The sequence below is a fragment of the Toxotes jaculatrix genome, chromosome 9 (genome assembly GCF_017976425.1).
Source record: "Toxotes jaculatrix isolate fToxJac2 chromosome 9, fToxJac2.pri, whole genome shotgun sequence".
In the NCBI taxonomy this organism is placed as follows: Eukaryota; Metazoa; Chordata; class Actinopteri; family Toxotidae; genus Toxotes; species Toxotes jaculatrix.
In genome coordinates, this window is record NC_054402.1 from 5,598,034 (window position 1) to 5,623,620 (window position 25,587).

The following is a 25,587-nucleotide window of genomic DNA, read 5'->3' on the forward strand; positions in this document are numbered from 1 at the left end:
TGTTGTCTGTGGAGATCTTCGTAGTGCTCTGAGAGAGGGCTGTGCATGGAGACTTTATAGGAGTGACTGAAATACAGGGGGAGTAACATCAATGAAACTTTGCTCACCACAGTTCACCTGTTTGTTATTGCTATTTTCTGCTTGTCTCCCCCAGGAGCTATCTGTAGATGACTACAGGTTGAAAGCGGATGTAAACACCATAAGGATTTGTGAAGGATTTCACGTTTTAAGCCAGTTTACCAAGAAATTTCAGCTTTCAGTTTTCGAAAAAATCCCTGACAGGAGCTTTTTCTTGATTCTACCAGTTAGGGCAGGTAGGGGAGCTGCATTTTTTGTTTTTTTTTTCCCAAACGAGGGGATGAGGCTTCTATAAAAACCTACAAGCCTAAGAAAAGCTTAATGCCTCTGTCTTTCTGTAGAGGGCAGTCTTCTACAGCCTTAATTTAGTTTGGCTTTGGAGCAACTATTTGTTGATACATGTAAATACCACAATGTTCTATAATCAATATTATGTGTAATGTAACATGAAGGGCATTAACAGCCTGAAAAACATAGTCACCACAATTGAACAGAGATGCATGCAGCTCTCACTTGGTGAAGGAGAAACAGTATTTCGATTTGCTTGTATGTTCTGCACATATAGTGAACTGACAATAAAGAATCTTTGAATCTTTGAACAAATACACAAAACAGTGTTGAGTCTGCATTATCACTTCAATAGCAACGTAATCACATTCATGCTTATAATAATAAACCAGTTTTTTAAAAAGTATTTCAGTTGTTTATTTTTGTATTTTGCAGTTTTTCTGTTAGAAACTTATGAATCTTCCCTGTTACGTATTTCTTTTAAACAAGCAAAAGAAGACATTGTTTTTCAGTGCATGACAAAATGTTTCATCTCTGAGGCCATAAATGAGAGGACTCAGAAATCTGGGAGCAAGACGAAACATTATGTAGTTAAAGTACCTGACATTTATAAATAACCTAAAATCAATCAGGTTGATAGATATTTGATTTTGCATAAAGCATAATTAATGACATGCTGTGTAATTACAGAAAAAAAGGAATGCACAATGCACAGCCTAATCATTCTGAACAATCCACAAATAGCACAGAACTTCAATAACAAAACACTATTTGGGACAGACATAGAGCCTGGCTTCGTCAGAGGGCCTTATTAAAAGGCCTTGCTATCACTGTGTGTTCCAGATCTCACCTTTCCTGATCCTGCCTCCTTTACAAGATGTCTGTTACTGAAAAAGTAGACGACAACTTATTCTGTCTATAATCTTTAATAAAAACAAGAATAAGTCTGAGATCCAAACCTTCAACCCTAGAGACTAATCCACTACCTTATCAGTACCTCTGGGCCTCTTTCATTGAATGTTAACTCACATGCAAGAAATCTTGCATCTGGTTTAAAAATTGATACATAAATCAGCTGCAGCTATCACCTCTAGCTTCTTTAATCTTAGCTCACTTGCAAAATAAAAATCATTCTTGTTGGTGAAAGGTATGGCATAGGAGTTACTATTGTACATTAATCCTATTACAGTCCATCTTTTAACAAGTATGAAATATTTGTTGAAGTATTTGTTGATACATGGAAATGCTACAATGGTCAGTAATTAATATTAGATATAATGTAACATGAAGAGCAATAACAGCCTGATAAACAGTCACTTTAAATGAACACTGTGGAAAAAATACACAAAAGAGTGTTCAATTTGAATTGTCGCTTAAATAGCAATATAATCACATTCAAGCTTATAATTCTAAATAATTTCAGATTATTATTGATTTGATAATTATAATAATAAATTATATTAATAACAATCATTTTTATATGCTCTTTCCATTAAGTCCTTTCTGTTGGAAAGTTCTGTATCTTTCCTGTCAAATATTTCTTTTATACCAGCCAAAGGATACATAGTTTTTCAATGCATGAAAAAATGTTTCATCTCTGAGGCCATAAATGAGAGGACTCAGACATCTTGGAGCAAGACTAAACATTATGTAGTTAAAGTACTTAACTTGAACGAACAACATGAAATCAATCTGACGTACAGCAGCTTCTATGAATGGACACCACAGCTGGATGAGACAGAGCAGCAGCTGGAAACCATGAAGAAGAACTGTTCTGAGCCCTTTCCATGTTGAATTTTTATCCTCTCCTGATGCAGCTCTGGCCACTTTCATGATTTTAACATAGGAGAAAACAATGATGATGCACATAATCAAAAAGTAAAGCTGATGCACAGCTGACCTGATGTGATCCTGCCACCTGTACAAAGAGAATATCTCCACAGAGCATACATTGTGCTGCTTGTAAAAACTAAGAGATGCTGATGCAAACAAGGTGCAGAGAACAACAATGCAGGGCACAGAGCTGAGGCCATGAATGATGAGGATACTGTGCATAGTATTGCGTGTGGAGCACAGCTCTCCATGGCGCAGGGGCATGCAGATGGCCACATAGCGCTCCAGGGTCATTGCTGTCAGAGTAACTGGTGTGACTACAATGTACAGAAGTGGCACAACACAGACAATGACACACAACCAAACTTGCAGGGTAAACTCAAAATAGGTAAAGATGAGCAGGATATCAGACATGAACAACAACAAGCTATCAGACAGTAGAGTAACAGCAAATAAGATGTAGCGAGCACTTGTGTAGAAGCACTCCTTTTTAAAAAAGGTCATGACCAGCAACAAGTTGATTGAAAGAAAAATCATCACCAGAATCTGCACAATAATGACCCTGTCATTGATCTGTCGCGGCAAGAACCCACCACCAACCAATGAGCTGTTGTTTGCCATCACATCAAACATTCCATTATCATCATTAAATGTGTCTGTCAGAGAAAAATGAGATTCTTTTCACAAAATGATAAAAGTTAAGGTGGTGCTAAGAAAATTGTTTATGTACAGAAGTTGACTAAACCCTCCCTGCATTGGCAAAACATTGTGGCAGATTATCTAGCTGTTGTCTGTGGAGATCTTCGTAGTGCTCTGAGAGAGGGCTGTGCATGGAGACTTTATAGGAGTGACTGAAATACAAGGAGAGTAACAGCAATGAAACTTTGCTCACCACACTTCACCTGTTTGTTATTGCTATTTTCTGCTTGTCTCCCCCAGGAGCTATCTGTAGATGACTACAGTTTGAAAGCGGATGTAAACACCATAAGGATTTGTGAAGGATTTCACGTTTTAAGCCCTGTTTCCAAGAAATTTCAGCTTTCAGTTTTCGAAAAAATCCCTGACAGGAGCTTTTTCTTGATTCTACCAGTTAGGGCAGGTAGGGGAGCTGCATTTTTTGTTTTTGTTTTTTTCTTCCAAATGAGGGGAAGAGGCTTCTATATAAACCTACAAGACCAAGAAAAAGCTTATTGCCTCTGTCTTTCTGTAGAGAGCAGTCTTCTACAGCCTTAATTTAGTTTGGCTTTGGAGCAACTATTTATTGATACATGTAAATGCTACAACGGTCTATAATCAATATTATGTGTAATGTAACATGAAGGGCATTAACAGCCTGAAAAACATAGTCTCCGCAACTGAACAGAGATGCACAAATACAAAAAACAATGTTGAGTATGCATTGTCACTTTAATAGCAACATGCTTATAATAATAAACCAGTTTTAAAAAATATTTCAGTTTTTTTATTTTTGTATTTTGCAGTTTTTCTGTTAGAAACTTATGAATTTTCTTTGTCACACGTTTCTTTTAAAGAAGCAAAAGAAGACATTGTTTTTCAGCGCATGAAAAAATGTTTCATCTCTGAGACCATAAATAAGAGGACTCAGACATCTGGGAGCAAGACGAAACATTATGTAGTTAAAGTACCTGACATTTATAAATAACCTGAAATCAATCTGAAGTACAGCAGTTTCTATGAATGGACACCACAGCTGGATGAGACAGAGCAGCAGCTGGAAACCATGAAGAAGAACTGTTCTGAGCCCTTTCCTTGTTGACTTTTTATCCTCTCCTGATGCAGCTCTGGCCACTTTCATTATCGTAACATAGGAGAAAACAATGATGATGCACATTATCAAAAAGTAAAACTGATACATGGCTGACCTGACGTGATCCTGCCACCTGTACAAAAAGAATATCTCAACAAAGCATAAACTGTGCTGCTTGTAAAAACTAAGAGATGCTGATGCAAATAAGGTGCAGAGAACAACAATGCAGGGCACAGAGCTGAGACCATGAATAATGAGGATACTGCGCATTGTATTGCGTGTGGAGCACAGCTCTCCATGGCGCAGGGGCACGCAAATGGCCACATAGCGCTCCAGGGTCATTGCTGTCAGAGTAACTGGTGTGACTACAAGGTACAGAAGAATAGGAATGGAGATAATGATACACAGCCACACTTGCATGGTTAAATAAAAATAGGTAAAGATGAGAAGGACATCAGACATGAATAACAACAAGCTATCAGATAGTAAGGTTACAGCAAATAAGATGTAGCGTGGAGTGGTGTAAAAGCACTCCTTAGTATAAAAGGTTATGATGAGCAGCAAGTTGATGCAAAGAAAAATCATCACCAGGATCTGCACAATAATGGCCTTAATCTGTTGCTGCATGAGATCACTGCCAACCAGTGAGCTGTTTGAGGTCATTTGTCATTTGTCATTTGAGGTCATATCTATTTTCTGAAGAAACACACAAATGTTTGAGGCACAGCCAAAAATCCATTAAAGTGTCATTATGTAAGATTTACGCCAAAATGACAAAATGATAAAAGTTCAAGTCCAGTGTCAGCCTTTCTTGAATTATTCAGATGCTGGTTAAGGACAGCCGTTTGCCAAGACCTCCATGCTGTTACGTGTAGTGTCTTCTGCTGAGCTCTGTGCAGCTCTCTGAGAGACGGCTGTGCATGATGACTTTAAGGACTATAACATCCAAAAATAACCCAGAATGAAATTTTGCTTAGTCATCACAGCGTCATCATTACAACTTCTGTTCATCCTCCTCATTAGTTGTCCCTAGCTGGACAGATGAAGTACTGCAGAGACTTGAAAGTGATCTCATAGGTTGGGCCAGTAACCTATTCCATAGGTATTGTTTTTCCAAAGTCAGTCACCACAGGGAATGATAGTAATGGGTCAGGTTATTAACCAGTTCAGGTCTTTTTTTCCCCCCTCCAGTAATGATGAGTAATAGGCTGCTCTGGCATTACAGAGGGCCTGCCTATATGTTTAACACTATCTTGTTATAATTTTTCACAGTGACACAAAATCTCCTATTTGACAGGTGAGGTGAAAACCATCCCAAGGCTGTACCAGATGTCCTGACCCAGGGCCTCAGTCTAACAAGATGCTGGGATTGATCTTGTTAAAGGCTGCACTAAGGTCCAAGATTACAAGGACTAAGCATATGCTATCATTAGCAGTCACTGAAATGTCACTGGTAACCATGAGCAGGGCAGACTCAGAGCTGTGATACTTCTGCAAAACCAGATTGAAACTTTTTAAAAAAGTTTTCCAGTGCGGATAGAATTTGTTTGGACACCATCATTTCTAAAATGTTGATATAAAAAGCAACTGGAAATTGGTCTTTAGCTTTGAGGGAAGAAGGGACCATGCCCAGATTTTATTCATGATAGGCTCACACAAGCAGTTTTAAAATAATTAGGGACACAGCCATTTGAAAAGGACCTGTTAAAAACAAAAAGCAAAAAGAGGCCAAAAGATTACTTTACTTTTAGTAAAAACATTGTTGATAATATATTAAGAGAGGATGAAGAAACTCTCATATATGATAAGGTTTATAAAAGTTTGAGTAAGGTAGTTGGATAAACGTGGTTCAGACTCTCTTGTTGTAGGTGACACATTACTGTAATTAGAACTGTAGGTGACAGAGAGTCTACTTGACTCCACTTCATCAGTAAAATAGGATAAAACTATTTCACAGTCAGCATCACTTTTAACAGGGGCAAGGTTCACCAGGTGATCAACAGTATTAAATAAAAATCTAGGTTTGTGTTGATGGGAAGAAATGATTTCTCAGAAAGACAATAATAACTAAATAATAATGATAATAATAATAATAATAATAATAATCTTTAGTCCCTTTTTTAAGTATTATTAGCATAAGTATGTTTAAATGCCAAAGGGTCTATGATGAATGTAATATAACTTATCATGGAGGTAAAAAGCTACAATATGCAGTCACCTTAAAAGATCAATGATGCACAAAAACAGTGTTGAGATTGAATTGCAGCATAAATAATTTAATCACAGTCATTCTTATAGCAATAAACTAATTACTTTAAACTAGTTAAAAACATACTTAAAACATTTTTATGTAAAAGTGAAATGCAGACATCCTCCTCTTCAAATATTTCTTTTATACCTTCTAAAGGATACATAGGTTTTTAATGCATGAAAAAATGTTTCATCTCTGAGGCCATAAATGAGAGGACTCAGACATCTTGGAGCAAGACGAAACATTATGTAGTTAAAGTACCTGACATCAAGAAATATCCTGAAATCAATCTGAAGTACAGCAGCTTCTATGAATGGACACCACAGCTGGATGAGACAGAGCAGCAGCTGGAAACCATGAAGAAGAACTGTTCTGAGCCCTTTCCTTGTTGACTTTTTATCCTCTCCTGATGCAGCTCTGGCCACTTTCATGATTTTAACATAGGAGTAAACAATGATGATACACATAATCAAAAAGTAAAACTGATGCACAGCTGACCTGACGTGATCCTGCCACCTGTGCAAAATTAATATCTCCACAGAGCATAACCTGTACTGGTTGTAAAATCTAAGAGATGCTGATGCAAACAAGGTGGAGAGAATAACAATGAAGGGCACAGAGCTGAGGCCATGAATGATGAGGATACAGTACATAGTATTGCGTGTGGAGCACAGCTCTCCATGGCGCAGGGGCATGAAAATGGCCACATAGCGCTCCAGGGTCATTGCTGTCAGAGTAACTGGTGTGACTACAAGGCACAGATGGACAGGAAAGGAGATGATGATACACAGCCACACTTGCATGGTTACATAAAAATAGGTAAAGATGAGAAGGACATCAGACATGAATAACAACAAACTATCAGATAGTAAGGTTACTGCAAATAAGATGTAGCGTGGAGTGGTGTAAAAGCACTCCTTAGTATAAAAGGTTATGATGAGCAGCAAGTTGATGCAAAGAAAAATCATCACCAGGATCTGCACAATAATGGCCTTAATCTGTTGCTGCATGAGATCACTGCCAACCAGTGAGCTGTTTGAGGCCATTTGTCTTTAAATCTGTTTTCTAAAGAAACACAAATGTTTGAGGCACAGCCAAAAATCCATTAATGTGTCATTATGTAAGATTTACGCCAAAATGATAAAAGTTCAAGTCCAGTGTCAGCCTTCCTTGAATTATTCAGATGCTGGTTAAAGACAGCCCTCCATGCTGTTTAAGTGTAGTGTCTTCTGCTGAGCTCTGTGCAGCTCTCTGAGAGACGGCTGTGCATGATGACTTTAAGGACTATAACATCCAAAAATAACCCAGAATGAAATTTTGCTTAGTCATCACAGCGTCATCATTACAACTTCTGTTCATCCTCCTCATTAGTTGTGCCTAGCAACATATTACTATTCCATAGGTATTGTTTTTCCAAAGTCAGTCATCACAGGGAGTGATAGTAATGGGTCAGGTTATTAACCAGTTCAGGTCTTTTTTCCCCCCTCCAGTAATGATGAGTAATAGGCTGCTCTGGCATTACAGAGGGCCTGCCTATATGTTTAACACTATCTTGATATAATTTTTCACAGTGACACAAAATCTCCTATTTGACAGGTGAGGTGAAAACTCAGAGCTGTGATACTTCTGCAAAACCAGATTGAAACTATTTTTAAAAAGTTTTCCAGTGCGGATAGAATTTGTTTGGACACTGTCATTTCCAAAATGTTGATCTAAAAAGCAACATGGAAATTGGTCTTTAGCTTTGAGGGAAGAAGGGACCATGCCCAGATTTTATTCATGATAGGCTCACACAAGCAGTTTCAAAACAATTAGGGACACAGCCATTTGAAAAGGACCTGTTAAAAACAAAAAGCAAAAAGAGGCCAAAAGATTACTTTCAGTAAAAACATAGTTGATACTATATCAAGAGAGGATGAAGAAACTGTCATATATGATACAGTTTATAAAAGTTTGAGTAAGGTAGTTGAATAAACGTGGTTCAGACTAATAATGATAATCTTTAGTCCCCTTTTAAGTCATATTATCATAAATATGTTTAAATACCAAAGAGTCTATAATGAATGTAATACAGTATAACTTAACATGGAGGCAAAAACCTAAAAATATGCAGTCACCTTAAATGAACAATGATGCACAAACTCAAAAACAGTGTTGAGATTGAATTGCAGCTTAAATAATTTAATCACAGTCATGCTTATAACAAACTAGTTACTTTAAACTAGTTAAAAACATTCTTAAAACATTTTTATGTAAAAGTGAAATGCAGACATCCTCCTCTTCAAATATTTCTTTTATACCGGCCAAAGGATACATAGTTTTTCAATGCATGAAAAAATGCTTCATCTCTGAGGCCATAAATGAGAGGACTCAGACATCTTGGAGCAAGACTAAACATTATGTAGTTAAAGTACCTGACATCAAGAAATATCCTGAAATTAATCTGAAGTACAGCAGCTTCTATGAATGGACACCACAGCTGGATGAGACAGAGCAGCAGCTGGAAACCATGAAGAAGAACTGTTCTGAGCCCTTTCCACGTTGACTTTTTATCCTCTCCTGCTGCAGCTCTGGCCACTTTCATGATTTTAACATAGGAGAAAATAATGATGATACACATAATCAAAAAGTAAAACTGATGCACAGCTGACCTGACGTGATCCTGCCACCTGTGCAAAATGAATATCTCCACAGAGCATAACCTGTACTGGTTGTAAAAACTAAGAGATGCTGATGCAAACAAGGTGCAGAGAACAACAATGCAGGGCACAGAGCTGAGGCCATGAATGATGAGGATACAGTACATAGTATTGCGTGTGGAGCACAGCTCTCCATGGCGCAGGGGCATGAAAATGGCCACATAGCGCTCCAGGGTCATTGCTGTCAGAGTAACTGGTGTGACTACAAGGTACAGAAGGACAGGAAAGGAGATGATGATACACAGCCACACTTGCATGGTTAAATAAAAATAGGTAAACATGAGAAGGACATCAGACATGAATAACAACAAGCTATCAGATAGTAAGGTTACTGCAAATAAGATGTAGCGTGGAGTGGTGTAAAAGCACTCCTTAGTATAAAAGGTTATGATGAGCAGCAAGTTGATGCAAAGAAAAATCATCACCAGCATCTGCACAATAATGGCCTTAATCTGTTGCTGCATGAGATCACTGCCAACCAGTGAGCTGTTTGAGGCCATTTGTCTTTAAATCTGTTTTCTCAAGAAACACACAAATGTTTGAGGCACAGCCAAAAATCCATAAGTGTCATTATGTGTGTCAAAATGACAAAATGATAAAAGCTCAAGTCCAGTGTCAGCCTGCCCTGAATTGCTCAGACGCTGGTTTAAAAACAGCTGTTTACCAAGACCTCCACATTGTTTAAAGAGTGGTGTCCTCTGCTCTGTGCAGCCTTCTGAGGGAGGGCTGTGCATGATGACTAATTAGCATAACATCTAAAAATAACACTGAGTGAATCTTTGCTCATCAGTGTCATAGCAAGATACATGAACAGCTGGAGAGACTCGAAAGTGACCGCATAAGTTTTGTTCTTTCAAATTTGATTCCAATAACATATTGTTATTCCACAGGTCCTGTTTATCCAAAGTGTACAGACCATGAGGTGCCCAGCTCGCAGGCCATGTGGGGCCAGTAGCTTTATTTGTAATGGCCCATAATTTATTTAAAAACTATATTTTTAGCCCACTACTATTAAAATGCAGTTCCTGTTGTCAACACTGGGCATCACTATCACAATATGGAAATATTAGTCACAGGCATAGAGGTCACAGGGCACAGCCTGTGAGCTGGTGATGTGAAAATTATTAGTCTCATTTGGCAAGAAACCTAATCACCAGGATTTCTGGTGTTTCTGTTGGAAATCGATGTGCAGTATAGGGACATAATATAACACTCAAATGTTGGCTTAGCTGTCAGACAACCCCCCATTTTCTGAGATTTGAAATTGTCTGAAACAGTCATAGCCTTATTCAACTGGAGACCTCTGAATTGTTGGCCAACCTAGTCTTTTTAGCTGATTACACTGTCCATCTGAACACATGAAGGGAACCGAGGCAACCGGGAACACGAGGGAAGAGAGGACTCAAATGCAAAAACCCCCAAGACAAGCAGATGAGTAAACTAAAAAGTCTTTTAATTAACTCAAAATCACTTGGAGTCCAGAGCCAGAGAACAAAACTAAAACAATTAAAAATCATCCACACAGGAGGGAAAAAGGCTGGAAACATAAAACACAAAAGTGAAAAGTCCTTACTTGAAATCAACAGGTAACCAAGGTAAGTCCATGAGGTGAAGAAAAATGCAAAGGCACTGGTACTGGAACACGTGGACTTGACAAGGCAGGGGAGGCAAGGCAGAAGCACACACCCAGAACAACACAGGTCGGGGAAACAACAAGACTTAAATAAACAAGGCAATGGGCAACAGGTGACACCAATTAGGGCGGGGCAGATAATCACAAAAGGAGGGAAAACCAGACAAAGAGAGGAAGTAGAACAAGATAAGATATACAAGGGCTGTGAATTCAAAATAAAACAGGAACTACTAACAAAACGTAAGAAACTAAACAAGAGTCCAAAATGGTCCAAATGTCCACAAAGGAGTTCAAAACAAAACAAGGGTTCCGAAAACAGCCCCCTTAGGGGCTGGTCATGGAAAGATGGGATTTTGTTGCAAATGTATGTACATGTGAAATCACTGTGAAGCTTCGACTTTGAGAGGGAAATTTGCGACAGTTATTCTGAGGTCCAAGATAACAGACAGTCACACCCAAGGTGTACTGCCAATCTCCACTAAAACACCTGATGCCTGATCTGACGCCTGATCTGACAGCAATTCTTTACTTCACGTTCTTACACATTGCCCCTTACAACAACATACAAAAAACTAGAATGTCACTCAGTATCTCGAAGTCTTAGGGAAAGCTGTACAAAAAGGCCTGGATCCGCCCCTTTAATCATATCTGCACCAACATTTGATGGGTTCATCCCTCACTGGCAGAGATAACAATAGAAAATGGGTGAATTACTTTCTTCTGGAAAGTTTACAAGTATTCCAAAAAATGCAACTAGCACATTTGTACAAACATTTGCATGTTAACACAGATTTACTTTTTTCATTTAGGGCAATCTATTTAGTTTCTATTTACAAAATGTAAAACCCTAAGCATTTAATATTTGTTAATCATTAAGAAGTCATAAAAGATATAATCAGGACAAAATGTAGATACTGGGAAACATAACATGGATCTATCCATTATATTTCCTTTCTTCTCAGTCATTGTATGCGTGGTCAAGTGCTAGGGCATTTGTTAGAAACACCAAGTGGAAGAAAAAAAATGGACATCAGCTCATTTGACTATTATTAAAATGAAGGACCTGATATATATCCACCAGCAATGATACAGAGATTTTTTTGAAACATATCTAGCCTATGTAGACCAGTTCAACACCCACAGCTGCCAAAGAAAAAATGTGTTCAAATCTAGTTAGTCAAGTGATATTTCTTTTATTCAAACCAAGGTAGACAATGTTTTTCAGTGCATGAAAAAAGACTTCATCTCTGAGGCCATAAATGAGAGGACTCAGACATCTTGGTGCAAGATAAAACATTAGGAAGTTAAAGTACCTGATACTTTCGAATAAAGTAAAATTAATCTGAAATAATGAAGATTCTATGAATGGACACCACATCTGGATGAAACAGAGGAGCAGCTGAAAACCATGAAGAAGAACTGTTCTGAGCCCTTTTTGTGTTGATTTTTTATCGTCTCCTGATGCAGCTCTGGCCACTTTCATTATTTTAACATAGGAGAAAACAATGATGATGCACAAAATTAAAAACTGGAATTGATATACAGCTGATCTAAGATGATGCTGCCATATGTGAAACAAAAAGACCTCCACTAAACATATATGTTGCTCTTTGTAGAAGCTAAGGGATGCCAAAACAAAGAAGGTGGAGAGAACAACAATGCAGGGCACAGAGCTGAGGACATGAATGATGAGAATGCTGTGCATAATGCTGCGTGTGGAGCACAGCTCTCCATGGCGCAGGGGCATGCAGATGGCCACATAGCGCTCCAGGGTCATTGCTGTCAGAGTAACTGGTGTTACAGTAAGATACAAAAATATCACAGCACATATAATGATACATAACCAACCTTGAATGTTTATATGAAAATGGGCGAAAACGAGAAGGAAATCAGTCATGAATAATAACAAGCTATCAGACAGTAATGTAACAGCAAATAATATGTAGCGAGCAGATGTGTAGAAATATTCCTTTTGAAAAAAGGTTATGATGAGCAACAAGTTGATGGAAAGAAAAAGCATCACCAGGACCTGCAGAGTAAGGAACCCGATCTTTCGGTTTAAGAGATCATCACCAGCCAGTGAGTTGTTAGCAGCCATATATCTTGATTTCTGTTTTCTAAGCAAACACACATGTGTTTAAGGCACTGCCAAAAATTCTGTAAACTGTCATTGTGTAATCTGTCAATAGAAAATGAGATTATTCTGACAAAATGAACAGAGTTAAGCTCAGATGCTGGTTTAAAGACAGCTGTTTACCAAACTCTCCATGCTGTTTCAAGGGTAACGTCTTCTGCTGAGCTCTGTGCAGCTCTCTGACAGAGGGCTGTGCATGATGACTTTAAAGACTATAACATCCAAAAATAACACAGAATGAAACTTTGCTCACGTCAGTGCTGTCATGGCCACTTGACTCGTCCTATCAGTGGCTGATGTCATTCACTACTAAGGTCATGACCATAGATTAGGGTTGGAACATGGATTAACCTGTAAATCAGCTTAGCACAATGTCTGCATTACTGCTGAGGTTGCACTTATCCAAGTCTTGATCTTACACACCATTTGGGGCATAAAAGAGCATAACAGAGCAGTCCACCATTTTCTAATTAAGAACCATGGCCTCAGACTTACAGGTGCTAATTTTTATCCCAGCTGCTTCACACCTGACTCCAAACCACCCTGGTTCATGCTGAAGGTTGTGGTCTGGTTAAGTCAGTAGAGCCACATCAACCGCTATTCTGAGGTCCCCAAACTGGACACTCCCCTCCATCCACCTGTGCCTTGAGAATCTTTCCATGAAAATCACAATTGGTGACAAGGTACAATCTTGGTGGAGGCCAAGACCCACTGAAAACATGTTGATTTTCTTGTTGAGGATACAGACAGAGCTCTCATTCTGGTCATATACATACCAGATGGCTTGAAGCAGTGACCCCTTTTTCTTTCAACCTGAATGACCGTATTGGTCATTTGTCTCTACCCATTGATACACATAGCAGCATCTCCTGAAATAGCACACTTAAGGTGGCAGGAGTACTGGACTTTCGTCATGGTCCCAACTGTAAACATGAGGTTAAGGTCATGCTACGATCACATTTGGTTCAATCTGTTTTATTTCTTGTAAGTTGCATTTTGTGTAAACCTCGGCACCAGTTTTTCACTGAGCACTCTCAGACAAGGAATGCTGTGAAGTAATAAAATGAGTTCAGATCACATTTTTTCACTGATTTATTTTCATATTTAAGGTTTACTTTAACTTTATTTGTGAACGAAGTAAACAAGTTGTAGCTTTTAACACTGAGGCCATAAATGATGCAACGTGAAATCTCAGACAAAGGTTCAACATTACATACATGACTTTAATAATCTGAATGACCTTAATCAATTACCTGAAATTAATCTGAAGTAGAGCAGCTTCTATGAATGGGAAACCACATCTGGATGAGACAGAGCAGCAGTTGGAAACTGTGAAGAACCACTGTTCTGTGTTCTCTCCATGTTGACTTTTTATTCTTTTCTGATGCAGCTTGGGGGACTTTCATTATTTGAACATAGAAGAAAACAGTGTTGATGCACATAATCAAGAATTGCAATTGATATACAGATGATCTTAGATGATCTTACCATAAGCTGCCACACCAGTGACCAATGACCTTTTGGCTACAGTTCTAATCTTAGATGATTTTACCATAAGTGAAATAAACACACCTAAGTATAATTCTCCACTAAACATTTCTGATATTGTTTGTTGAATCTAAGGGATGCTACCAAGCACCTCACTCAATATCATTATAATGTTATGCAGGACCTGATACGTATCCATCAGCTATGATACTGTGGTTTTGTAGAAAAACACCCAAAGGGTCATTATCTGTAAGCGCCGTCACATTAAAGCCAGTTCAACATCCACAGCTGTCACAGAAAAAACATTGCGAGCAGAAAGTGAGTAACTGTTAATCTAATTTGTCACATATTGTTTCTTTTGTACAAGCCAAGGTAGGCAACGTTTTTCAGTGCATGATAAAAAACTTCATCTCTGAGGCCATAAATGAGAGGACTCAGACATCTTGGTGCAAGATAAAAAAATACAAAGTTTAAGTACCTGACAATTTCATATAAACCATAATTGACCTGAAGTACAGCAGCATCTATGAATGGACACCACATCTGGATGAAACAGAGCAGCAGCTGAAAACCATGAAGAAGAACTGTTCTGAGCCCTTTTTTTGTTGATTTTTTATCCTCTCCTGATGCAGCTCTGGCTACTTTCATTATTTTAATGTAGGAGAAAACAATCATTATGCACAAAACTAAAAACTGGAATTGATATACAGCTGATCTAAGATGATGCTGCCATGCCTGTAATAAAACTAACTCCACTAAACACATCCAATATTTTGTGTAGAAGCTAAGGGATGCTGATACAAAGATGGTGGAAAGGATTGCAATGCAGGGCACAGAGCTGAGACCGTGAATGATGAGAATGCCGTGCATAGTATTGCGTGTGGAGCACAGCTCTCCATGGCGCAGGGGCATGCAGATGGCCACATAGCGCTCCAGGGTCATTGCTGTCAGAGTAACTGGTGTTACAGTAAGATACAGAAGTGGCACAACACAGATAATGATACATAACCAAACTTGAATGTTAATACGAAAATGGGTGAAGATGAGAAGGATGTTAGAAACGATTAACAACAAGCTATCAGACAGTAACATAACAGCAAATAATATGTAGCGGGCAGTTGTGTAGAAATATTCCTTTTGAAAAAAGGTTACGATGAGCAACAAGTTGACGGAAAGAAAAATCGTCACCAGGAACTGCAGAGAAAAGAACCTGATATGTCGGTTTAAGAGATCATCATCAGCCAGTGAGTTGTTAGCAGCCATATATCCTGATATCTGTTTTCTAAGAAAACACACATATGTTTGAGGCACTGCCAAAAATTCTGTAAACTGTCACTATGTTATGTGTCTGTCAATAGAAAATGATATTATTCCGACAAAATGAACAGAGTTAAGTTCAGATGCTGGTTTAAAGACAGCTGTTTACCAAACTCTCCATGCTGTTTCAAGGGTAACGTCTTCTGCTGAGCTCTGTGCAGCTCTCTGAGAGAGGGCTGTGCATGATGACTTTAAAGACTATAACATCCAAAAATAACACAGAATGAAACTTTGCTCACGTCAGTGCTGTCATGGCCACCTGATTTGTCCTATCTATGGCTGATGTCATCGAATCAGATCCCCAAATGACCTCAACTGGCTCCTTTCAACAGGAAGGAACTGTGAGCTCCTCACCCTGTCCTATCTCTAAGCCAGAGCCCAGCCACCAGACAGAGGACACTCATTTTGGTCACTTGTATTCACAGTGTCATTCATTTGGTGACTACTCAAAGCTCATGACCATGCAAACCACCCTGGTTCATGCTGAAGGTTGTGGCCTGGTGAAGTCAGCAGAAACACATCAACTGTGATTCTGAGATCCACAAAGTGGACACTCCCCTCCGCCCACCTGTGCCTTGAGATCCTCTCCATGAAAATCACAACTGGTGACATGGCACAATCTTGGTGGAGGCCAAGACTCACTGAAAACATGTTGATTTCCTGTTGAGGAAACAGACAGAGCTCTCATTCTGGTCTTATACAGACTGGATGGCTCATAGCAATGGCCCCTCTTTCTGTCATGGTTACAACAATAAACATGAGGTTAAGCTCATGTTACAGTCGTGTTCTGGTTAAGTTTGGGGAACAAAGACTGCTTGGTTAGGTTTAGGATAAAACCATCGGTGGGGTTAAAATAAGTTCTTCCTTCTGGTTGGAGGACCTTTGCTATTATGGCTCCAATAACAATCAATTAAAGACATGGAACAGTCATGGCTAAAACACACAATGCTGACTACAGACTAGTCACAGAGGAAAAGAACAGCAGTCTTCTTTGGCAAAATCACATGTTTTCATGTGGTCTCATCCATCCACCAACTAACTCCTCCTAACAGATTTTGTCTCTCTTCATAATACATCACCTTACTTTGTCCTTTGCTCCTGTCATAATCACTATGGCCACTAGAGGTCACCTAACAATAAAACGCATTTAGGGGTCACAAGAAGCTGCTTGCACAACCTATGTGCTTCTTTTCCACAGGAGGACAGTTGGATTAAAATATATTAGTTTCTATGAATGGGATGAGACAGATCATCATCTGGAAAGCATGAAGAACCACTACTCTCATAAATATAATTCTCCACTAAACATTTCTGATATTGTTTGTTGAAACTAAGGGATGCTGATGCCCTAACACAGTGAGGCCATGAATGAATGTACATGATGATAGTAAAGGTTCAGTAAAGTCCTCCCACAACAATGATTTTGTTTTATGGAGAAGAAACTGCAGGTCTTGAGTAGCTTGATTCACCACAACATCATGTTTTTAAACTGCCACACAGTGACGAATGACCTTTAGGCCACAATTCTTTGCAGTCGCCTCAGCAATGGAGGCTTTGAGTTGCACACTGAGACTCCATGACCCCACCATACCTGATGATGCAGAAATAAAATCGTGCCTCACAGTTTAGTTTAACACCTGGTCCAACTCAGCAGCAGTTGGTGACTAGTGTACTGCTCTGCTCCTCTGTGTCATATGTGCAGATTTTTAGTAAACCATACAAGAAACAACACAAAACAGGTGGACTGAATTTATTTGGAAAGTTTACCAAAAAAGTCTCAATTTCTACATATGTAAAATATAATACAGAGGAAAAAAACTGGACAGCATCTGATTTCTCAGAGCTGACCATTTACACCATGAAGCAAATAAGCACACCACTGAGTAAAAGCAAACACAGAGGACCCTTAATACCTCCAGCGTAATTAGATTCTTGCTTGAAGATTTCTGAGCGCTGTGCACAAAGAAAACGTTCACAAACAAATATCCATATTATAAACATATGTGTCACTGTTTGACTGACAGTTAAATTGTCCAGTTTGACAGTCTAATCAGCAATATGCACTCAACAACATAAACACAGTGATATGTACTAGAAAAAGTAATAACATGCGGAACTTTCCATCCAAAGCCATAAATGTGCTGCACTATATACATAAACTTTATGACTGACAGCTACAAAGCACCTCACTCAATATCATTATAATGTTATGCAGGACCTGATACGTATTCATCAGCAGTTATACTGTGGTTTTGTAGAAAAACACCCAAAGGCCTCATAATGTTTCACATAATGTTTCTTTTGTACAAGCCAAGGTAGGCAACGTTTTTCAGTGCATGAAAAAAAACTTCATCTCTGAGGCCATAAACGAGAGGACTCAGACATCTTGGTGCAACATAAAACAGTACAAAGTTTAAGTACCTGACAGTTTCATATAAACTATAATTGACCTGAAGCACAGCAGCATCTATGAATGGGCACCACATCTGGATGAGACAGAGCAGCAGCTGAAAACCATGAAGAAGAACGGTTCTGAGCCCTTTTTGTGTTGATTTTTTATCGTCTCCTGATGCAGCTTTTGCCACTTTCATTATTTTAATGTAGGAGAAAAAAATAACAATGCACATGATTAAAAACTGGAATTGATATACAGCTGATCTAAGATGATGCTGCCATGTGTGTAATAAAATCATCTCCACTAAACACACCCAGTATTTTGTGTAGAAGCTAAGGGATGCTGATACAAAGATGGTGGAAAGGATAAGAATGCAGGGCACAGAGCTGAGGCCGTGAATGATGAGAATGCCGTGCATAGTATTGCGTGTGGAGCACAGGTCTCCATGGCGCAGGGGCATGCAAATGGCCACATAGCGCTCCAAGGTCATTGCTGTCAGAGTAACTGGTGTTACAGTAATATACAGAAGTACCACAACACAGATAATGATACATAACCAAACTTGAATGTTAATATGAAAATGGATGAAAATGAGAAGGATGTTAGTCATGAATAATAACAAGCTATCAGAAAGTAATGTGACAGCAAATAATATGTAGCGAGCAGATGTGTAGAAATATTCCTTTTGAAAAAAGGTTACAATGAGCAAAAAGTTGATTGAAAGAAAAAGCATCACCAGGACCTGCAGAATAAAGAACTTCATCTTTCGATCTAAGAAATCATCACCAGCCAGTGAGTTGTTCACAGCCATATATCCTGATATCTGTTTTCTAAGCAAACACACGTGTTTTTACAAAATGAACAGAGTTAAGTTCAGATGCTGGTTTAAAGACAGCTGTTTACCAAACTCTCCATGCTGTTTCAAGGGTAACGTCTTCTGCTGAGCTCTGTGCAGCTCTCTGAGAGAGGGCTGTGCATGATGACTTTAAAGACTATAACATCCAAAAATAACACAGAATGAAACTTTGCTCACGTCAGTGCTGTCATGGCCACCTGATTTGTCCTATCTATGGCTGATGTCATCTAATCAGATCCCCAAATGACCTCAACTGGCTCCTTTCGACAGGAAGGAACTGTGAGCTCCTCACCCTGTCCTGTCCTTTTTTGGTCACTTGTATGCACAATGTCATGAATGACAATGCATGACATTAATGTATAACATGAAATCACTTGAAATTAATCTGAAGTAGAGCAGCTTCTATGACTGGGCACCACATCTGGATGAGACAGAGCAGCAGCTGGAAACCACGCAGAACCACTGTTCTGTGTTCTCTCCATGTTGACTTTTTATCCTTTTCTGATGCAGCTTGAGAGACTTTCATTATTTTAACATAGAAGAAAATAGTCTTGATGAACATTATCAAGAGCTGGAATTGATTCAGATAATCTTACCATAAGTGAAATAAAAACACCTAAGTATAATTCTCCACTGAAAATTTCTGATGTTGTTTGTAGAAACTAAAGGAGGATGCTGATGCCCTAAAACAGTGAGGCCATGAATGAATGTAAATGATGATAGTAAAGTTGCAGTAAAGTCCTCCTACAACTAAGATTTAGTTTTATGGAGAAGAAACTGCAGGTCTTGTGTAGTTTGGCAGCTTGATTGACCAAAACATGTTTTTAAACTGCCACAGCAGTGACCAATGACCTTTAGGCCACAGTTCTTTGCCTCGGCAATGGAGGCTTTGAGTTGCACACTGAGACTCCATGTCCCCACCATACCTGATGATGCAGAAATAAAATCATGCCTCACGGATAGGATCAGCTTAGTTAAACACCTGGTCCAACTCACCAGCATTTGATGACCAGTGTACTGCTCTGCTCCTCTGTGTCATATGTGCAGAGTTTTAGTAAACCATACAAGAAACAATACAAAGCAGGTGGATTGAATTTATTTGGAAAGTTTTCCAAAAAAATATCAATTTCTACATATGTAAAATATAATACAGAGGAAAAGAAAGCCGTACATGTGCTACACTATGTACATAAATGTTATGACTGACAGCTACCAATCACCTCACTCAATATCATTATAATGTTATACAGGACCTGATACTTATCCATGAGCAATGATACTGTGGTTTTGGATAAAATGCCCACTCGCTCATTATCTGTAAGCACCATCATACTAAGGATGGTTCAACTTCCACTGCTTTCACAGGAAATACATTGCATACAGGAAGTGAGTAACTGTTACTCTAAATAGTCACATGATGTTTCTTTTGTACAAGGCAAAGTAGGCAACATTTTTCAGTGCATGAAAAAAAAATTCATCTCTGAGGCCATAAATGAGAGGACTCAAACATCTTGGTGCAAGAATAAACAGTACAAAGTTTAAGAACCTGACAATTTCATATAAACCATAATTGACATGAAGCACAGCAGCATCTATGAATGGACACCACATCTGGATGAAACAGAGCAGCAGCTGAAAACCATGAAGAAGAACTGTTCTGAGCCCTTTTTGTGTTGATTTTTTATCCTCTCCTGATGCAGCTCTGGCCACTTGCATTATTTTAGTGTAGGCGAAAAGAATCACTATGCACAAAATTAAAAACAGGAATTGATATACAGCTGATCTAAGATGATGCTGCCATGCCTGTAATAAAATTAACTCCACTAAACACACCCAGTATTTTGTGTAGAAGCTAAGGGATGCTGATACAAAGATGGCGGAAAGGATTGCAATGCAGGGCACAGAGCTGAGACCATGAATGATGAGAATGCCGTGCATAGTATTGCGTGTGGAGCACAGCTCTCCATGGCGCAGGGGCATGCAAACGGCCACATAGCGCTCCAGCGTCATTGCTGTCAGAGTAATTGGTGTTACAGTAACATACAGAAGTGTCACAACACAGATAATGATACATAACCAACCTTGAATGTTAATATCAAAATGGATGAAAATGAGAAGGATGTTAGTCATGAATAGCATAAAACTATCAGACAGTAATGTAACACCGAATAAGATATAGCGAGCAGTTGTGTGGAAATACTCCTTTTGAAAAAAGGTTATGATGAGCAAAAAGTTGATGGAAAGAAAAAGCATCATCAGGACCTGCAGAGTAATGAACCTGATCTTTCGGTCTAAGAAATTATCACCAGCCAGTGAGTTGTTAGCAGCCATATGTCCTGATATCTGTTTTCAAAAGTGCTTGAGGCACTGACAGAAATTCTGTGGTGTCACTTTGTAATTTATCTGTCAATAGGAAATCAGATTATTTTTACAAAATGATCAGAGTTAAGTTCAGATGCTGGATTAAAGACAACTGCTTACCAATCTCTCCATGCTGTTTCAAGGGAAATGTCTTCTGCTGAGCTCTGTGCAGCTCTCTGAGAGAGGGCTGTGCATGTTGACTTTAAAGACTATAACATCCAAAAATAACACAGAATGAAACTTTGCTCACGTCAGTGCTGTCATGGCCACTTGACTCGTCCTATCTATGGCTGATGTCATCTAATCAGATCCCCAAATGACCTCGACTGGCTCCTTTTGACAGGAAGGAACTGTGAGCTCCTCACCCTGTCCTATCCTCTTTTGGTCACTTTTATCCACAATGTCATACATGACAATGCATGACATTAATGACATTAATGATGTCTAACATGAAATCACTTGAAATTAATCTGAAACAGGGCAGCTTCTATGACTGGGCACCAGGCACCAGTTTGCAGTCGCCTCAGCAATGGAGGCTTTGAGTTGCACACTGAGACTCCATGTCCCCACCATACCTGATGATGCAGAAATAAAATCATGCCTCACGGATAGGATCAGCTTAGTTAAACACCTGGTCCAACTCACAAGCAGTTGGTGACCAGTGTACTGCTCTGCTCCTCTGTATCATATGTGCAGAGTTTTAGTAAACCATACAAGAAACAACACAAAGCAGGTGAATTGAATTTATTTGGAAAGTTTTCCAAAAAAAATCAATTTCTACATTTGTAAAATATAATACAGAGGAAAAGAAAGCCGTACATGTGCTGCACTATGTACATAAATGTTATGACTGACAGCTACCAAGCACCTCACTCAATATCATTATAATGTTATACAGGACCTGATACTTATCCATAAGCAATGATACTGTGGTTTTGGATAAAATGCCCACTCGCTCATTATCTGTAAGCACCATCATACTAAGGATGGTTCAACTTCCACTGCTTTCACAGGAAATACATTGCATACAGGAAGTGAGTAACTGTTACTCTAAATAGTCACATGATGTTTCTTTTGTACAAGGCAAAGTAGGCAACATTTTTCAGTGCATGAAAAAAAAATTCATCTCTGAGGCCATAAATGAGAGGACTCAAACATCTTGGTGCAAGATAAAACACTACAAAGTTTAAGAACCTGACAATTTCATATAAACTATAATTGACCTGAAGCACAGCAGCATCTATGAATGGACACCACATCTGGATGAGACAGAGCAGCAGCTGAAAACCATGAAGAAGAACTGTTCTGAGCCCTTTTTGTGTTGATTTTTTATCCTCTCCTGATGCAGCTCTGGCTACTTTCATTATTTTAATATAGGAGAAAAGAATCACTATGCACGAAATTAAAAACTGGAATTGATATACAGCTGATCTAAGATGATGCTGCCATGCCTGTAATAAAACTAACTCCACTAAACACACCCAGTATTTTGTGTAGAAGCTAAGGGATGCTGATACAAAGATGGTGGAAAGGATTGCAATGCAGGGCACAGAGCTGAGACCGTGAATGATGAGAATGCCGTGCATAGTATTGCGTGTGGAGCACAGCTCTCCATGGCGCAGGGGCATGCAAACGGCCACATAGCGCTCCAAGGTCATTGCTGTCAGAGTAACTGGTGTTACAGTAAGATACAAAAGTGGCACAGAACAGATAGTGATGCATAACCACCCTTGAATGTTAATATCAAAATGGAGGAAAATGAGAAGGATGTTAGTCATGAATAACATCAAACTATCAGACAGTAATGTAACAGCAAATAAGATATAGCGAGCAGTTGTGTAGAAATATTCCTTTTGAAAAAAGGTTATGATGAGCAAAAAGTTGATGGAAAGAAAAAGCATCACCAGGACCTGCAGAATAATGAACCTGATCTTTCGATCTAAGAAATTATCAACAGCCAGTGAGTTGTTAGCAGCCATATATCCTGATATCTGTTTTCAAAAGTGCTTGAGGCACTGACAGAAATTCTGTGGTGTCACTTTGTAATTTATCTGTCAATAGGAAATCAGATTATTTTTACAAAATGAACAGAGTTATGTTCAGATGCTGGTTTAAAGACAGCTGTTTACCAAACTCTCCATGCTGTTCCAAAGGTAACGTCTTCTGCTGAGCTCTGTGCAGCTCTCTGAGAGAGGGCTGTGCATGATGACTTTAAAGACTATAACATCCAAAAATAACACAGAATGAAACTTTGCTCACGTCAGTGCTGTCATGGCCACTTGACTCGTCCTATCTATGGCTGATGTCATCTAATCAGATCCCCAAATGACCTCAACTGGCTCCTTTCGACAGGAAGGAACTGTGAGCTCCTCACCCTGTCCTATCCTCTTTTGGTCACTTTTATCCACAATGTCATACATGCCAATGCATGACATTAATGTTTTAATGACATTAATGATGTCTAACATGAAGTCACTTGAAATTAATCTGAAACAGGGCAGCTTCTATGACTGGGCACCAGGCACCAGTTTGCAGTCGCCTCAGCAATGGAGGCTTTGAGTTGCACACTGAGACTCCATGTCCCCACCATACCTGATGATGCAGAAATAAAATCATGCCTCACGGATAGGATCAGCTTAGTTAAACACCTGGTCCAACTCACAAGCAGTTGGTGACCAGTGTACTGCTCTGCTCCTCTGTGTCATATGTGCAGAGTTTTAGTAAACCATACAAGAAACAACACAAAGCAGGTGAATTGAATTTATTTGGAAAGTTTTCCCAAAAAAATCAATTTCTACATTTGTAAAATATAATACAGAGGAAAAGAAAGCCGTACATGTGCTGCACTATGTACATAAATGTTATGACTGACAGCTACCAAGCACCTCACTCAATATCATTATAATGTTATACAGGACCTGATACTTATCCATAAGCAATGATACTGTGGTTTTGGATAAAATGCCCACTCGCTCATTATCTGTAAGCACCATCATACTAAGGATGGTTCAACTTCCACTGCTTTCACAGGAAATACATTGCATACAGGAAGTGAGTAACTGTTACTCTAAATAGTCACATGATGTTTCTTTTGTACAAGGCAAAGTAGGCAACATTTTTCAGTGCATGAAAAAAAAATTCATCTCTGAGGCCATAAATGAGAGGACTCAAACATCTTGGTGCAAGATAAAACACTACAAAGTTTAAGAACCTGACAATTTCATATAAACTATAATTGACCTGAAGCACAGCAGCATCTATGAATGGACACCACATCTGGATGAGACAGAGCAGCAGCTGAAAACCATGAAGAAGAACTGTTCTGAGCCCTTTTTGTGTTGATTTTTTATCCTCTCCTGATGCAGCTCTGGCTACTTTCATTATTTTAATATAGGAGAAAAGAATCACTATGCACGAAATTAAAAACTGGAATTGATATACAGCTGATCTAAGATGATGCTGCCATGCCTGTAATAAAACTAACTCCACTAAACACACCCAGTATTTTGTGTAGAAGCTAAGGGATGCTGATACAAAGATGGTGGAAAGGATTGCAATGCAGGGCACAGAGCTGAGACCGTGAATGATGAGAATGCCGTGCATAGTATTGCGTGTGGAGCACAGCTCTCCATGGCGCAGGGGCATGCAAACGGCCACATAGCGCTCCAAGGTCATTGCTGTCAGAGTAACTGGTGTTACAGTAAGATACAAAAGTGGCACAGAACAGATAGTGATGCATAACCACCCTTGAATGTTAATATCAAAATGGAGGAAAATGAGAAGGATGTTAGTCATGAATAACATCAAACTATCAGACAGTAATGTAACAGCAAATAAGATATAGCGAGCAGTTGTGTAGAAATATTCCTTTTGAAAAAAGGTTATGATGAGCAAAAAGTTGATGGAAAGAAAAAGCATCACCAGGACCTGCAGAATAATGAACCTGATCTTTCGATCTAAGAAATTATCAACAGCCAGTGAGTTGTTAGCAGCCATATATCCTGATATCTGTTTTCAAAAGTGCTTGAGGCACTGACAGAAATTCTGTGGTGTCACTTTGTAATTTATCTGTCAATAGGAAATCAGATTATTTTTACAAAATGAACAGAGTTATGTTCAGATGCTGGTTTAAAGACAGCTGTTTACCAAACTCTCCATGCTGTTCCAAAGGTAACGTCTTCTGCTGAGCTCTGTGCAGCTCTCTGAGAGAGGGCTGTGCATGATGACTTTAAAGACTATAACATCCAAAAATAACACAGAATGAAACTTTGCTCACGTCAGTGCTGTCATGGCCACTTGACTCGTCCTATCTATGGCTGATGTCATCTAATCAGATCCCCAAATGACCTCAACTGGCTCCTTTCGACAGGAAGGAACTGTGAGCTCCTCACCCTGTCCTATCCTCTTTTGGTCACTTTTATCCACAATGTCATACATGCCAATGCATGACATTAATGTTTTAATGACATTAATGATGTCTAACATG

General features: G+C 39.0%; 10 protein-coding genes across 10 annotated transcripts; all 10 read right to left on the bottom strand.

Moving 5' to 3' along the window:
* Positions 1 to 1,896: 1,896 nt before the first annotated feature.
* On the bottom strand, positions 1,897 to 2,820 carry LOC121187538 (odorant receptor 131-2-like). The gene has a single exon (XM_041046818.1). The coding sequence runs from the start codon at positions 2,818 to 2,820 to the stop codon at positions 1,897 to 1,899; it is 924 nt and encodes a 307-aa protein (XP_040902752.1).
* Positions 2,821 to 3,712: 892 nt separating this feature from the next.
* Positions 3,713 to 4,630, bottom strand: LOC121187544 (odorant receptor 131-2-like). Its single transcript, XM_041046822.1, has one exon. It carries the CDS (start codon positions 4,628 to 4,630, stop codon positions 3,713 to 3,715), a length of 918 nt encoding a protein of 305 aa, XP_040902756.1.
* A 1,716-nt stretch (positions 4,631 to 6,346) lies between these two features.
* LOC121187535 (odorant receptor 131-2-like) lies at positions 6,347 to 7,264 on the bottom strand. The gene has a single exon (XM_041046813.1). It carries the CDS (start codon positions 7,262 to 7,264, stop codon positions 6,347 to 6,349), a length of 918 nt encoding a protein of 305 aa, XP_040902747.1.
* Positions 7,265 to 8,499: 1,235 nt separating this feature from the next.
* LOC121187539 (odorant receptor 131-2-like) lies at positions 8,500 to 9,417 on the bottom strand. The gene has a single exon (XM_041046819.1). The coding sequence runs from the start codon at positions 9,415 to 9,417 to the stop codon at positions 8,500 to 8,502; it is 918 nt and encodes a 305-aa protein (XP_040902753.1).
* Positions 9,418 to 11,727: 2,310 nt separating this feature from the next.
* LOC121187292 (odorant receptor 131-2-like) lies at positions 11,728 to 12,648 on the bottom strand. The gene has a single exon (XM_041046476.1). The coding sequence runs from the start codon at positions 12,646 to 12,648 to the stop codon at positions 11,728 to 11,730; it is 921 nt and encodes a 306-aa protein (XP_040902410.1).
* Positions 12,649 to 14,514: 1,866 nt separating this feature from the next.
* On the bottom strand, positions 14,515 to 15,435 carry LOC121187293 (odorant receptor 131-2-like). The gene has a single exon (XM_041046477.1). The coding sequence runs from the start codon at positions 15,433 to 15,435 to the stop codon at positions 14,515 to 14,517; it is 921 nt and encodes a 306-aa protein (XP_040902411.1).
* Positions 15,436 to 17,774: 2,339 nt separating this feature from the next.
* On the bottom strand, positions 17,775 to 18,695 carry LOC121187294 (odorant receptor 131-2-like). The gene has a single exon (XM_041046478.1). The coding sequence runs from the start codon at positions 18,693 to 18,695 to the stop codon at positions 17,775 to 17,777; it is 921 nt and encodes a 306-aa protein (XP_040902412.1).
* Positions 18,696 to 20,150: 1,455 nt separating this feature from the next.
* LOC121187295 (odorant receptor 131-2-like) lies at positions 20,151 to 21,071 on the bottom strand. Its single transcript, XM_041046479.1, has one exon. It carries the CDS (start codon positions 21,069 to 21,071, stop codon positions 20,151 to 20,153), a length of 921 nt encoding a protein of 306 aa, XP_040902413.1.
* A 1,088-nt stretch (positions 21,072 to 22,159) lies between these two features.
* LOC121187297 (odorant receptor 131-2-like) lies at positions 22,160 to 23,080 on the bottom strand. Its single transcript, XM_041046480.1, has one exon. The coding sequence runs from the start codon at positions 23,078 to 23,080 to the stop codon at positions 22,160 to 22,162; it is 921 nt and encodes a 306-aa protein (XP_040902414.1).
* A 1,096-nt stretch (positions 23,081 to 24,176) lies between these two features.
* Positions 24,177 to 25,097, bottom strand: LOC121187298 (odorant receptor 131-2-like). The gene has a single exon (XM_041046481.1). The coding sequence runs from the start codon at positions 25,095 to 25,097 to the stop codon at positions 24,177 to 24,179; it is 921 nt and encodes a 306-aa protein (XP_040902415.1).
* Between the last annotated feature and the right edge of the window lie 490 nt (positions 25,098 to 25,587).

What these genes read in the sequence shown, in the direction of transcription:
- LOC121187538 (XM_041046818.1), bottom strand. Translation starts at nt 2,820, where the DNA reads ATGGCAAACAACAGCTCATTGGTTGGTGGTGGGTTCTTGCCGCGACAG.
- LOC121187297 (XM_041046480.1), bottom strand. Translation starts at nt 23,080, where the DNA reads ATGGCTGCTAACAACTCACTGGCTGTTGATAATTTCTTAGATCGAAAG.
- LOC121187292 (XM_041046476.1), bottom strand. Translation starts at nt 12,648, where the DNA reads ATGGCTGCTAACAACTCACTGGCTGGTGATGATCTCTTAAACCGAAAG.
- LOC121187295 (XM_041046479.1), bottom strand. Translation starts at nt 21,071, where the DNA reads ATGGCTGCTAACAACTCACTGGCTGGTGATAATTTCTTAGACCGAAAG.
- LOC121187544 (XM_041046822.1), bottom strand. Translation starts at nt 4,630, where the DNA reads ATGACCTCAAACAGCTCACTGGTTGGCAGTGATCTCATGCAGCAACAG.
- LOC121187535 (XM_041046813.1), bottom strand. Translation starts at nt 7,264, where the DNA reads ATGGCCTCAAACAGCTCACTGGTTGGCAGTGATCTCATGCAGCAACAG.
- LOC121187539 (XM_041046819.1), bottom strand. Translation starts at nt 9,417, where the DNA reads ATGGCCTCAAACAGCTCACTGGTTGGCAGTGATCTCATGCAGCAACAG.
- LOC121187298 (XM_041046481.1), bottom strand. Translation starts at nt 25,097, where the DNA reads ATGGCTGCTAACAACTCACTGGCTGTTGATAATTTCTTAGATCGAAAG.
- LOC121187294 (XM_041046478.1), bottom strand. Translation starts at nt 18,695, where the DNA reads ATGGCTGTGAACAACTCACTGGCTGGTGATGATTTCTTAGATCGAAAG.
- LOC121187293 (XM_041046477.1), bottom strand. Translation starts at nt 15,435, where the DNA reads ATGGCTGCTAACAACTCACTGGCTGATGATGATCTCTTAAACCGACAT.